General features: G+C 34.9%; 1 protein-coding gene across 1 annotated transcript; it reads right to left on the reverse strand.

Annotated features, from left to right (window-relative positions):
- Window positions 1–6616: 6616 nt before the first annotated feature.
- LOC132030501 (protein LURP-one-related 11-like) lies at window positions 6617–8011 on the reverse strand. Its single transcript, XM_059420155.1, has 3 exons — window positions 7778–8011; window positions 7100–7330; window positions 6617–6871 (listed from the first exon to the last, which is right to left on the reverse strand). Exons 1-3 carry the CDS (start codon window positions 8009–8011, stop codon window positions 6737–6739), a joined length of 600 nt encoding a protein of 199 aa, XP_059276138.1. The 3' UTR covers window positions 6617–6736.
- Between the last annotated feature and the right edge of the window lie 6179 nt (window positions 8012–14190).

Raw genomic sequence — 14190 nt, forward strand, 5'->3', positions numbered from 1 at the left:
AGAAGGATCAAGCAATAGTATTCCTTCAGTTTCTTTGAGTTTCACTGTGCTATCAAGGGGAGAGGAGGCTGAGGAGTACTGTATGCAGTCAAATTCTTTGAGCAGGTCTGAAGTAAACTTTCTTTGAGAAATCAATACTCCATCTAGTTTATATAGTATCTAAAAACCCAAGAATTAATGCAGTTTACCTAAGTCCTTAATTTTGAATTGGTGGTGTAGGAAGGATTTCAAGGCCTGAATTTCTTCCAAGTCTGTTCCTGTCAATATAACATCATCCACATAGACTGTTACAAAAACTATTGATGAACCCTTTTTTTTGCAGAACAGTGAGTAATCAATTATGGAGTGTACATAAACCTTTGAAAATAGTGAGGCAGCTAATTTATCATACCATTGCCTACTTACTTGTTTCAAACCATGAAGTGACTTCTTTAACTTGCACACAAGACCCTTGTCATGAATCTCAAGACCTTGTGGTGCTTCCATATACACTTCTTCATGTAAATCACCATGAAGAAATGTATTATTAACATCCAATTGATATAAATCCCAACCTCTTTTAACTGCTATGCTAATGAGTGTTCTTATAGTGGTCATTTTTACAACAGGTGAAAAAGTCTCAGTGTAATCTATTCCCTCTTGTTGAGTGTATCCCTTCACTACTAATCTAGCTTTGAATCTTTCTATGCTACCATAAGCCTTGTGCTTTACTTTATATACCCATTTACACCCTATAGCAGTTTTTCCAGCAGGTAGAGGGACTAGATCCCAAGTATTATTAGCATATAAAGCTTAAAATTCTAGAGTCATAGCTGTTGGTCAAGCAGGATTCAAGGCTGCCTCTTCATATGAAGATGGTTCACAATCATGAGAAATGCTTCTAATTAACTCCTGACTACTAAATTCTAAGGCAGTAAAGGCCACATGTTGGTTTTGAGGGAAAACTTCATGGAGAGGGTTGAGAGTGGATGTTTGACAGGTGAAGCTGCAAGTTAGGCAAATTGTAGTTGTATTCTTTTAGGTAGGTTGGAGTATTGTGAGTCCTAGTGGTTCTTCTAGGTTGAATTGTTTGAGTGGCAGTTTGTTCCAAGGGTTGAGGTGAATTTTCTTGGAAGTCATGAGCAGTAGAGTTCAAAAATGGATCAAGTGGTGGTTGTGGTTGTTGCTGTTCAGTATCGTCATGGTGAGAATCAGGCTGGTTAGGTAGACCAACAGGAAAAATGATGTCATTAGTGATGTCTTGATTCTGCAAAGGACTCTCTACACAGTTGTTGTTTGTAGAAATTAAAACATTTGTGCCATGCATTGTAAGTTTCATAACAGACTCCAAACTTAAACCAATAGGTGCAATAGCAAAAGGAAAGACATTTTCATGAAACAAAACATCTCTAGAAATGTGAATTCTTTTGTTGGCTAGGTCTAGCACTTTATACCATTTTGTGTCATAAGGGTACCCAACAAATATGTGAGGTGTTGCTCTAGGTTCAAATTTATCTCTGTGAGTTTTGAGTGTGGTTGGGAAACACAGACATCCAAAAGCCTTAAGATGTGAGTATGTTGGTTTCTTTTGGTAAAGTAACTCAAAAGGGCATTTATTGGTAAGGACAGTGGAAGGTAGCCTGTTTATTAGGTATGTGGCAGTTTGGATGCATTTCCCCCAATATCTCAGGGGCAGTTTTGATTGGTATAGTAATGCTCTAGCAGTTTCCAATAGGTATTTGTGCTTTCTCTCTACTATGCCATTCTGTTGAGGTGTATAAGGGCATGACTTTTGATGGATGATTCCTTTGGACTGAAAAAATCTTTGAGCTTCATTGCTTGTGAATTCTGATCCATTATCAGATCTTATACATTTTATAGTTGTTCGCAATTGATTTTCAATGAGTATGACAAAGGCTCTGATGGTCTGAAGTGCATTACTTTTGCAGTTTAAGAGTTGTGTCCAAGTTGATCTACTATAGTTATCAACCATGGTCAGAAAGTATTTGTGGTGATCATGTGTGGGGGTATGGTATGGCCCCCATAAGTCTACATAGAGAATGTCAAATATCTTCTTAGTTGAGGTGGTTTATTATGGGAAGGCTAGATGTCTTGCCATGGGGCAGACAGGGCAAGTAAAAAGTTATTTTGGTGCAAAGTTGATAGGTATTAAAGAGATGGTCCTCATTTTCACAAAGGGTACATGTCCCAGCCTATTATGCCATACGTGATTCACATCATTTCCATGAGATACAGAAGGCAAAAAAGAATTCACAGCAGGAATGACTCTTTTAGTACTTGAATGAAAACTCTATGTAGGACTGACTCTTTTATTTGCTGAATGAGAGTTTTGTACAAATAGAGTTTGAGATGGTGGTGCAATCACATTTGGATGAGAAAACAAAGAACTAGAGTTATTCCTATCAATAGCAACATTATTGACATTTGAGATTGAGAGGTGAGAGTCACAGTTACCCATAGAACAGTTGTGGTATCTTGGACACAAGAATTATAATCCATTCCTTGCTCTACCAATCTCCAGAGGGCTCTTCAGTGAAGGGCCCTGCAATAGGCATGAAAGAGTCTTGAAACTGACTATACCTCTAAGTTGTGAAGCTAAACAATATACAGAATCAGATTAAATTTGAAACTAGGTACAACAACACTTTGTATAGAGTCAGTGCTGAACTAAGGGTAACATCACCAATTTCATTTACTTTAAATTTATATCCACTTGGCAAAGTCACTAAGAAAGGATAAGGTAATATTTTGGTATTGGTCAGTAAGGTTTTGTTGTAGGTCATATGATGTGAGGCTCCTGAGTTTATTATCCATGAATCAGCCAAAAGTTTGATGCATTTACAAGAAAGTTCACTAATTTCAGTAATGGAATAGTAACAAGCAAGAATACCTGCTAGGTTTACAGCTCCTTCAGTCATGTTGCATCTCCATTTCCACACTACAGGCTTTCTAGTAGTGATATCAACTGACTATACTACTCTTTGGGGAGATGTTGTGCCCTTTGCTTAAAATTATGATTCATAGACTGTGTGTTAGTGAATATTTCTCCAAGTGCATTATTTGCATTCACCACATTCTTTCCTTTAGTGAATCCATAAAGCCTATAGCATTTGTCCTTTGTGTGTCCACCCTTCTTGCAGTGTTCACAAAACAAATTTGACTTGTTATGAGGGAAATTTGATCTATTGTTGTTCACATACTTTCTTCTAGAGTTTCTCTGCTGGTTGTAATGTTGATTGTAGTTTGTTCTAAAATTATTTCCTCTTGTTCATTTGCACTCAGTAAAGTGCTTCCTTGACCACTTGCGTTCAGTGATGTGGACTCTAATGCCATCCTATAATGAGGCTTGACTTCTCTTTGTTTTTCTTCTTGCACTAGAATGGAGAAGGCATGTGCCATGCTAGGTAATGGCTTCATTATCAAGATGTTGCCCCTTACTACAGTGTAGACTTCGTTCAGTCCCATCAAGAATTGAATCAATTTCCTATCTTGCTCAGCTTTGTGCATGTTAGCCTTTTCTCCACAAGTACACAGACAGCTATATTGAGAGTTTGCATCCAAAGTACTCATCTCTTCCCACAGTTTCCTCATCTTGGTGTAATAACTAGTGATATCGAGTGTTCATCGAGTGTTCCTTGATTCAACTAATTGATCTCCTTCTGTAATTGGTATAATTTCGCACCATTTGTTTGATCATACCTGTCCTCAAGCTCTTCCCATAGCTCTTTGGCATTGTTCACATATTGAAGACTATCCATCAGATCTGGTGACAAGGAGTTTAGCATCCACGAAGTCACCATATCATCATACCTTTCCCATTGCGCATAATTTTCTGAATCGAGATCTGGTTTCTTATACTTTCCATTGATAAAACCAGTCTTGTTCTTCACTGATAATGCTTGGAGTACACCCCTCCTCTATGATCTGTAACCTGTTCCATCAAATTTTAACGAAATTAAAGTGGAAACAACACTTTCTGCTGGGTGCATGTATAGCGGATTGGTTGAATCTAAGGTTCCTCCAGAAGTCGATGCGAATTGGTCCCCCATTATTGCATTCAAGTTATCTCGATTTTCGGTCATGGTCTTTACTTATTCAACTCAGATCTCAATTCGATTTCCAATTGATTTAGAGCAACACACCCAGCAATCACCAAACAACAATCACAGCAGAGATTGCAATCAATAACCACCAACATAAACTCGCAACTGCAATAGAGATTACTAACGCAAACTTGAAACTGCAACAGAGATTAAAAGGGAACGAACGTAACTTAACCTAAATTGACAGCGACGATCGTAATTCAACTGGAAACAACAATCTCAACTAGAAACAACAATCCCAAGTAGAAATCAACAGCGACAATCACAATTCAACTAGGAATAACTATCTCTACTAGAAATCAACAAGTCCAGATGAAAATTGATTCAAATTTCGTTCGAATAAAATTTAGGGAAAATCTAGGGTTTGACAACAAAGAAGATGAAAGATTGATATTGAAGTAATTTCTTACAGTCGGAGTTTAATCGAAGAAGAGGCAAGGCTCTGATACCATGTTGAAGTAAAGGATCGTGACATTTACTCCATAACTTCCATTGATGAAGCTTTCAAAGCTTGAACTGAAAGAGGGAAATGAGAGAGAGAGAGAGTGAAAGCTACTAATTGATAGAGAGAAGAATGAGTTTGTGCAAATGCAAACTGCATTTGATTTCATGGAAACAAAGTATATATACACGTGTAGAGGAGAGAGAAACTATATCCAACTAACTAACTAACTAACTAACTGCATATCTCCTAAATTACAAAAATGCCACAGCTGGCATTTAATACAATAAGTAACCAACTAATCATGTTCTAACTAACTAAGCTAATCTAACTATGCTAATATTAACAAAAGAGAGAAAAAAGAATTAAAAGGAAATAACTAATTAAGGGAGCTTTCTCTTATACATATCCAAATAAAATCTAGGAATGTCGAAGAATATTTTGGTGAAGTGTATTTAAGTCTTTCACCTTCACATAAAACTTGTGGGGTATCAAACTATTCCAACATTTTTTTATTGTGTTTTATTTATCTTTTCAACGTTTTCATCGAATGTCATACTCCATTAAGGTTGGATTATGTTCATATTTATTCCTACAACGGTATTGTGTAGGGCTGTGTATATTAACGGTTAAATTAATAACCCGAATCGACTATTGGGTTAATGAATTACTGGTTCGGGTATTGGGTGGTGCCCTGTGGTTATTGGCTTATTGGGTCGGGTCACGGTTTAGCCATTTTTGTTAACGGGTGAACTGATAACCCGATAACCATTTATTTAATTTCAATTCTACCTTTTTATATACAAAGTACCTTGACTAGATTTAGGGTTATTTGATTTCCACTTCATAAACAGTCTCTCAAGTCTCAAGCGGCGATTTCACTTGACTAGTAAACATTGCTTGTGAGAAAAAAGGGTACTGAATTAGCAAAGGGGTTTTATGTTTTGCATTTCATCACTTGTTGGTTCTGCTTGAGTGCTTTTCTTGCCTCTTCTTTGACAACCGCAAACAGGTACTACTAACTTATAAAGTTTATTTTCAAAATTTAGATTTAATGTTAAAACTTCCAAGTTTTCATGGTCTTTTGCTTTACCTTGGAAAGAAAAGAAGTGGGTCTCTTTTACATCTTCTACATTGCTTTCAATTCTCACTCTTGTTTCTATTTTTTTTTTTTTTTTTTTTTTGTATTTCTCTTTCGTTCAAAACCGTGCATGGGTTCTTTGTTCTTAAAAACTTTTTGTGTGAAATCTTAACGGTTAAACCGATAAAGCTGATAACAAACAACAACCGATTAACTGATATCTTAACGGTTTAACATATCTACAAACCGATAACCAATAAGTTGAACTGATAATTTTGAAACCCGAACCAAACTGACTGATATGAAGCCCTAGTATTGTGTGCATGGAAAGAAAAAAAAAAAAAACCACACGGCTGAACGTAAAAGGTATGCAGTGATGCTTTTCACATTTGTAGTTACACACGAATCGAAGAGAATTAATATTGGTGTGACGGCTATGAATAGCTGTAGCCGGAGGAGTTACTTTAGTTAGCTATGTTTTCTATTTTCTGTCTTTACATATTTTCAAATTGGGTTGTATATAAGCTAGTTCTTCTTTCAAGAACCTTTATGTGTTAGTAGAATATCAGTTTTATCCGAAAGCAAAAAAGCAATAATTGGTAATACAATTGCGTTTCAAAAGCGCGATCTAAATTACATTTAGGAAGCACAACTGTAGTAGGTATCCGATGAAATAATCGAGGTGCCAGCAAATTGATCGAAGTTTGATGGTTTAATTAGTTAAATAGGATTCACTATCTTAAAAGCTGGGGACTCCATAAAGTGGAGTAAGGCCTAGAGAATGTCTGTAAAATGGTAATGATCTATCACATCATTAAGATTTTGTTTCAATTGATATGTCCGCTTTCACTGGATTTTTTTTTTTTTTTTTGCATGAGCATGAACTACGATTAATGCATATAATAAGATCGAACATAGTTATAATAGAATTTTACACTTCAATATTCATATCACACGATTACATCTAAACAACTCATTCCTCAAGGTACAAACTATAATTAAGTTCTCTTTTTCCTGTTCCAAGAACAAAGGAAAGAGAAAAATTACGATTATTAAACAGAAAAAGTGACTAGGAAAAAATTAAACTTATTACTCTTGATACTAATAAAATCAAATTCTGTGATGGATGAGACCACAAACAGTGACAAGAGCCATAACTAATGAGTGATCAACATGAGGTTCCACCGCCAGTGTTAATACATCATTTCCAAAGAGTACTCCTGAACTTGCTTGTTTTTGTTTTACCTGATAATAAACACAAAGTCACAAGCACTATTAGAGAAAAAATAATGACTTATAAACACCGACAATGTATGCTTTTTTCAACACGATTAGTGTATCTTATATAACTAGTTGTAACATGTAATATGTCTTGTTTTCAGATTACTAATCCAACTTTTCGACGAACGTTTGCATATAATTATCTTTTAGGTGATCCAATAGATTAATTATGTTAAAAGGGTAGTGACTAACCTCTGCAACAAGTCTGCCTGTTTGGTTCACAATCTTAATTGATGTTGTGCCAAGGATAATGTTATAGCTACTAGCTTCAGAATTACATCCCAATATAACATTATAATAGCTCATATTATCTCCTCTACGGACTCTGTGAATTTTCTTCACTCGAAACCATGGTAGCTCCTTACTAGTCACTCCATCATAACTCCATTTATAACCATCCCAATGTCCAAAAACTGGAACTTTCTGAGGAGAAAAAACAAGAAAATATGTTAGTATCGAACGTTGAAGATATAATTAAATAAATAAAGATATAATTTCTTAACAATTTAAATTTTTAGATAAAGTGGTCACACAGTTTAACATGTACACTTAAAAAAAAGAAGAATAATTAATTACGAAATTCGTTGCTAATATAATATAGCTCGTAGCTAACAAGATTATTTGGTAATCCATCGCTAATCCGTTATCAAAAAGAATTAGCGATGGCTTTTACTGTTTGGCGACATAAGTTGTTCTAATTTTTTTTATTTTTTTTTGTAGTGGTATCAAAGCAGACAACGTCCTGAATAATTCTTGTCGCCAACAATTATCAGAAAGAAGTTTCACGTGTTCGGGTTATAATAAAATAGTTTTTACGTGCTCGGCTCGTAAAAAAAATCAGTCCCACGTGAGGGGCCAACCTATGCTTACCCTATTTCGAATAGAAAAGAGCACTCTGCCATTGGAATCCATGAGATGGACTTCTTTGCTACGTTTTATGTTGTAGTTGTCAATTCGATAAACAATTTGGCCTTTTGAGTCATAAACAGTGCATCCATTTCCATGGTAGACTAGAGATTTCATCCACAAAGTGAATATTTCTCTCCTTGGGCTCACATAAGAGTTAGAGGAATTATTCGACCTGTTTGGGTAAACTTTAGCCATTGATATAATAGGCTTAATTTAGAGAGGGAATTGGAAATATTTTGAGGAGAAGAAGACACTAGAAAGGTGTATATATACACTTCCAAAAGAATAAGATCCATGCAAGTACTAAGATCCAAACAGCGGTAAGAACAAATTCCTTTCTTTAGTGTTGGAGTTCTAATAAGCGTTATATAGGAATCTTCAAGCTGTACATATACATACTCCTCGTTATAAGGTCAAATTGTTCCACTCGAGGACGATTTTAGATTAAAGCAGCAAGTAAAAGTTTTATGTTTTACTGTAAAACGTAACAGCCTAATGGATTTGCCTAGGTATCAGCCACATACTTCCCCCTTAGAACTCAGTATCCTAGCTAGCTGAAGTTTGCTAGCCACATACATCCCCCTTAGAAACTCAACGTCCTCGCTGAGTTTTGCCCAGGCCAACCCACTAGCGATATGTTCGTTTTGGGCCTTGACTTAAACACAGACGCCTTTAGTACGCATCACTAGGATCCCATATATACTCAGCAACATCCATATTTTTTTACTGATGTGGGATTTGCCTAGGATGCCACATGCAAGCACCTCCTCAATAATAAATGTCACGTCTAACTAGAAAATTAAAGTTAAATACCCCGTTTCTTTTTAACTATTGCTTTAGCTTAAAAAAATTGTCCAACAATATTTGTCACTTGAGGGATTCAAGCTTGACAATTATTTCCAACTATACATTTAACATTAAAAAGTAGTTCTTGTTAATATATATATTGCTATAAGGATAATGTAGTAAACTGCACCTTGCATTTATTACTTTTAGATAATGCAGAATTTCATTTTGCTAGAAAAATCACTTGCGAAATAATCGTTAGTACTCAACGAGGCAATGATGCCAACTAGTGGTTGAAAAGTTAATTCTGTTCAAATATTGTACTATGAAATTTAAGTGTCGGTGTTCTCCCTAGGTAGTATGGTGTTAAAGTTTCAGTTTGGACTAAATAATGTTGCACTAAATAAGTTTAAGAGAACTTTTTTCAAATTAAATACGTTTTTAACAAAGTACTGAGTCAACAATATTAAAGAGTGGAAGGTGTATGCGTATTGCGAATATAGGAATGTTTGATTTAATTGACACCCTTAGCTTTCCCTTGCATGGTTTGTGATTAGTTTAGTAGTAGTAGAATAAATGTGCCAAAATCCCAATTTCAATCGAAAAAGAATGATATGGAAGACTTAAAAGAACTCAAAAGATGCTAACCCTTTATATTTTAAAGTTATATACATCATCAAAATAAAACTTTTACTAGCTATAAGATTATAATATAAATAATATCTGCAAATAAACCTCCTTAAATGTAGGATGTAATCTTCAAATAAGACATGCTACCCTACAATCTGCGTGAGAGATTACGTTGAATCCATATTAAATGGACGACTTGTAGAGGTTTTTCATAGACATCTGGATCAAAATTAGGAGAGGTTCGCTATGATAAGAATATTTTTTCCCTCAAGGAAAAAATGAAACGCATAAGGGTAAGGGATCATCCTTTTGTTACTGTCATGTCCTCCTACTACAATAGGTAAATGATGGTGTAATACTTTTTTTTTTTTTTATAACACCAACAATATATATAAATTGAATTCATTATTGCTATATACGAGATTGTTGTATAGACAAAAAACATTAGATAATTTCTTTTCATTGGCCTAAGTTTTTGTGGACAAAGAGTTAAATGATATTTGTAAAAGCAATGCTAATACATATCTAATGAAATAATCGAGCTACGTCGTGCAAACTGATTTGAGTACTGCCGTCAGAGGGGAAAAAAAAGATATGGATTAGTGCAATATAATACACACTTGAGAAGGAAAACGGAAAACAGAAACAAAGAAAAAAGATTTAAAAGTCAATAACTTGAAGGGAGCTTTCTCATACGTATCCAAATAGAATCTAGGAATGTCAAAGAATATTTTGATGAAGTGCATCAAGTCTTTTACCTTCACATAAACTGGTAGGATATCAAATTATTCCAAGTTTTTTTCTTTATATTTTCAACGTTTACATACAAGAGTCTGAGAATCTCCAATATAATAAGGTAGGATTATGTTCATATTTAGTCCTACAAATGGTATCGTGCATGGGAAAATACCGAACCACATGGCTGAAAGTAACAGGAATATATAAGTATATTAACTAGCTATTCATTTAGCTAAGTTTTCTATTTTCTCTTTTTACATAATGTCTCTTAGGAAAATATATTTCCAGACAGGGTTGTAAGTGCAACTACTTCGTCTTTCAGGAACCTTTATGTGTTAATAGAATACTAGTTTTATCCTAAAGTAATAGATATAATTATGTTAAATAGTTTTAAAAAATTATAAAATAATTAGTAATACAATCACATTTCAGAAGCTCGATTTAGAAATCACATTTTAGAAGCGCGATTTAGAAATTGCATTTCAAAAGCACAATTACAAATTCCATTTGAGAAGCGCAATTTACAAATCACATTAGAGAAGCGCGATTAATTATCACAGTAGAGAAGCGCAATTTAACAATCACATTTGAGAAGCGTGATCTTAAAATTGCATTGGAGAAGCGGCAAGCACAATTTATAAGGTGAGGTAGAAATTGATTTAGAAATCGCATTTGAGAAGCCACAGATAATTTACAAATTTCAAAAACGCATCCAAAAGTGCGATTTTCAAATCACATTTCATGATAAGCATGATTTACACATCGTAATTCAAAAATGCAATTTAGAGGGTGTAAATCTTTTATTTTCACTCACTTTTATACACACGCAGAGTGATTTAAGAATTTTTTTTTTTAAAGCAAAAGTCCATCAATGGTGCCGGGGGAGGGGGTGGGGTGGGTGGGTTGGACCTTTATATTATTTTAAAATCAAATACATGGCCTGGGCGTAACAGGCCACTTGGGCCTTGCTTGCATCTGTCCGAGCGAACCTCATGGCTTGCTTGTCAACATAGGCATCAAAACAACATAATCTATATGATGCAATTTAAATAAATCATGAAAACGTAATTGCGGAATAAAGTCTTGAAGTAATCTCATAGCATGAAAAATCATGAAAACGTAATAGTCTGCAAACGTAAAAGCATAATAAACGACTCCGTGAACTAACATCTGTCTATGAAACCTCTAAAACATGTCTGAATATTAACTACCAGGACATGGCCCTGGACTACCATAAACTGAATACTAGTGCAGACTTCATGTTGAACCCCGAGAGAAGTGGGGCTCACCAATAAGCCGATAACTAAGGTAATCCTACTGCGTAGGTGTATGCTCCTGAAAACCGGTATCTACATCGTGAAGTGCAGGCCCCGGGCAAAAGGGACGTTAGTACATGGTGAATAGTACTAGTATGTAAAACCACTCGAAATAAAGAACATGGCACAACAAAGTATAGGACATGAACTGAAACTTAATATAACTTGAACATGGGCATGAAGCGTGAGTAAAGTCTGAAAACAGTAAATCAATGGAAATACATGTATATATAGTTACTGCTTGTAACGTGGGGAATGCTATAGTATAACCGACAACATGATCTGGTACTTACGTCCTACCAGCAGAACACTCACACCCTGCAGGGATATGAGATTTAAGTAATAATAGCATGTAAGGATCCAAACTGCATAATGAAGGTGTTGCCTCCATCGACAACGTTTAAGGTTCCTTATCCTACGGTGGCTATGTAGTTTCGGCTTTACTGAGCCTTCTCGGCTAACTAAGCAAATCCCAAAAACATGAACATAATATAGTTGGCTAAGAAGCCCATGATTTTCGTGAAATAACTTGTAACATGGTTTCATGAAATATCTTGTAACATGGTTTCATGAGATAACTTGTCATAGTCTTGCAAACATGTTCTTGATTCATGAGTAATAACAATAGTTCATAATTATATATATAATTGACTTGAAAACATGCTTGTAACTTGCTAGATAAAAATCATAAAGTTTCATATAAACATAATGAGAACACATGAGGAAGAATTCATGATTCATGGATTAAGCTAGGGTTCCTAATAACCGTAATGGAAGATTAGGAATACAATAACGAATATAGATACAAAATTCATGTACATAAATACATAAATACGGGCTACCAATATGTTGGGTTTAATGCCCTAGGATTTGAACTTCATGGATATCAAGAAACAGAGCATGGGGAAGAACGTAGAGATTCCCACATGTGGATAGAAGTTCTACATACCTTAATTGCTCCAAAACTTGAATTAAAGACTTGAATTTTGGAGAAGATTTCCTAAATCTTGATTCTTGAACCTTGAGATGGGTTTTCTTGAAAAACCTAGATTAGAAACAATGATTTCTTGCTTAGATTATTAGAGTTTATGTTAGAATTGAGCTGGAAGGGCTTGGATTGACTTACCTTGATGTTTTGAATTGTTGCTAGGGCTTGGAATTGTGAATAATGAAATAAAAGAACTGAAGGCTTGAATTTATACAAAAGTGAGGCTCAAATTATATGGACATATTATACGGTCCGTATAATATGACCATATTTTATCATGGCGCAAAACAGAATGTCGAGTTGAAATTTCATGAAATACGGACGAATTATACGGTCCCTATAAAATTATATGGACCGTATAACCAGTTCGTATAACATGACCAGTGAGCGGACTGCTCTGTAATCCTTCAGTAAAATGGCCATAACTTTTTGTACAGATGTCCCCTTGACCCCCATAATATACCGTTGGAAAGGTATTTCAAAGGGCTACAACTTTCATTTAGGAAGTTTTCCCAAATTCCTAATTAATAAGGGGGTTATGGTTATTGAAAGTAAGACCTTTTACAAACTCACTTACAAACATGCCCCGTAGAGTGACTTCCAACTTTGCTTTGCCCAAAGACGTTTCTTATGACTTGATTAATTTTCAAAACACTTCCTATAACGCTCATATTGGTTTCATTATATTATCATCTTACGAGTCAAATCTTAGCCCAAAGCTACAAGGTGTCACAATAGACCAGCGAATAAGGGTACTTTGATCCATAAATTTTCATTAAATGAGAAGTAGGGGCAAAAATTAAAGACCTACGATTTGAGGGGCAAAAATTAAAGACTGATCCATATGAAGGGCAATCCGTTCGATTGTTTGATTCAACCCAAGTAACATTTAATCCACATATTTATTAACTTAATATAATTTGACCTCCAAATATGGCCCAACCGGCTCATTTACACCATTTAAAATCATTTTTTGCTCGGATTGCCCTTCTGTTGGGGTGGTCTTTAATTTTTGGCCTTCGCCTAATATCCCGAGGTTCTGGGTTCGAACCCCAGCTCAGTAAAAAAGAAGAAGGAGTTTCGCAAGGCAGAGGTTTGGATTCGAAGGCAGAATTTTTCCCAAAACTCTACCTTAAGGTAGAGTTTGAAACTTTGCCTGAAGCATGCAAAACTCTACCTTTCTTGCGAATTCAAACTCTGCCTTGCGAATTTTTTTTTTTTAATTTTTGACTGAGCGAGGGTTCGAACCCAAAACTAAGGGATTCTAACGAAGGGTAAAAATTAAAGACCACCAATTTAATGGTAAAAAATGAAAGACCACCCCATAATAAGGACATTCCTGCGAATTGCCCGTCTAAAATTGGACTTGAAAATTGAACCAAAATTGAAATCAAGCCCATGACGGACTTACACCAGATATGGGCCTAGGTTAAGTGTTACTTGCTCTGTATTATGGATACTCAGCCATATTCATACAAAAACCCGATAACTAGGCCCATAAATATATAGTCCTAGCCTCTTTTTTTTTGGTAAAGAATATTGGGGAAAGAACACCAATGTCACTACACACAAAGTAGTTACCTTTCATGCCCCCTTTACTTACATAACCCTAAAACTATTTACCCTTCCTACCCATTGTAGCTTTTGTAGGTAATTGTCTCATTTTTCTACTTTTCTTTTTTATTTCTCTACTTCTTTTCTTCTTTTTTTGATTTTTTTCTTTTTCCCCTTTTTTGTTCATTTATTTCTTTACCAAATCATAATATTTTTATTTTCTTTTTCACCATAATTTGATTTCATATTTAATTCTTGCTCCTTTATTTTTATTTTTTTCTCTATTTTTTTTTATTTCATATATTTATTTTCTTTTTGTTTTTTATCTCCAAAATCTAATTTCATTCACCTTTTTAGTTAGT

Source organism: Lycium ferocissimum, chromosome 9 (assembly GCF_029784015.1).
Source record: "Lycium ferocissimum isolate CSIRO_LF1 chromosome 9, AGI_CSIRO_Lferr_CH_V1, whole genome shotgun sequence".
Taxonomy (NCBI): domain Eukaryota; kingdom Viridiplantae; phylum Streptophyta; class Magnoliopsida; order Solanales; family Solanaceae; genus Lycium; species Lycium ferocissimum.

What these genes read in the sequence shown, in the direction of transcription:
- LOC132030501 (XM_059420155.1), bottom strand. Translation starts at nt 8,011, where the DNA reads ATGGCTAAAGTTTACCCAAACAGGTCGAATAATTCCTCTAACTCTTAT. An exon ending in TCTTTTCTATTCGAAATAGG is followed by an intron (nt 7,331 to 7,777) that starts GTAAGCATAGGT and finishes TTTTCTCCTCAG; the next exon opens with AAAGTTCCAGTTTTTGGACA. An exon ending in CAGGCAGACTTGTTGCAGAG is followed by an intron (nt 6,872 to 7,099) that starts GTTAGTCACTAC and finishes GTTTATTATCAG; the next exon opens with GTAAAACAAAAACAAGCAAG.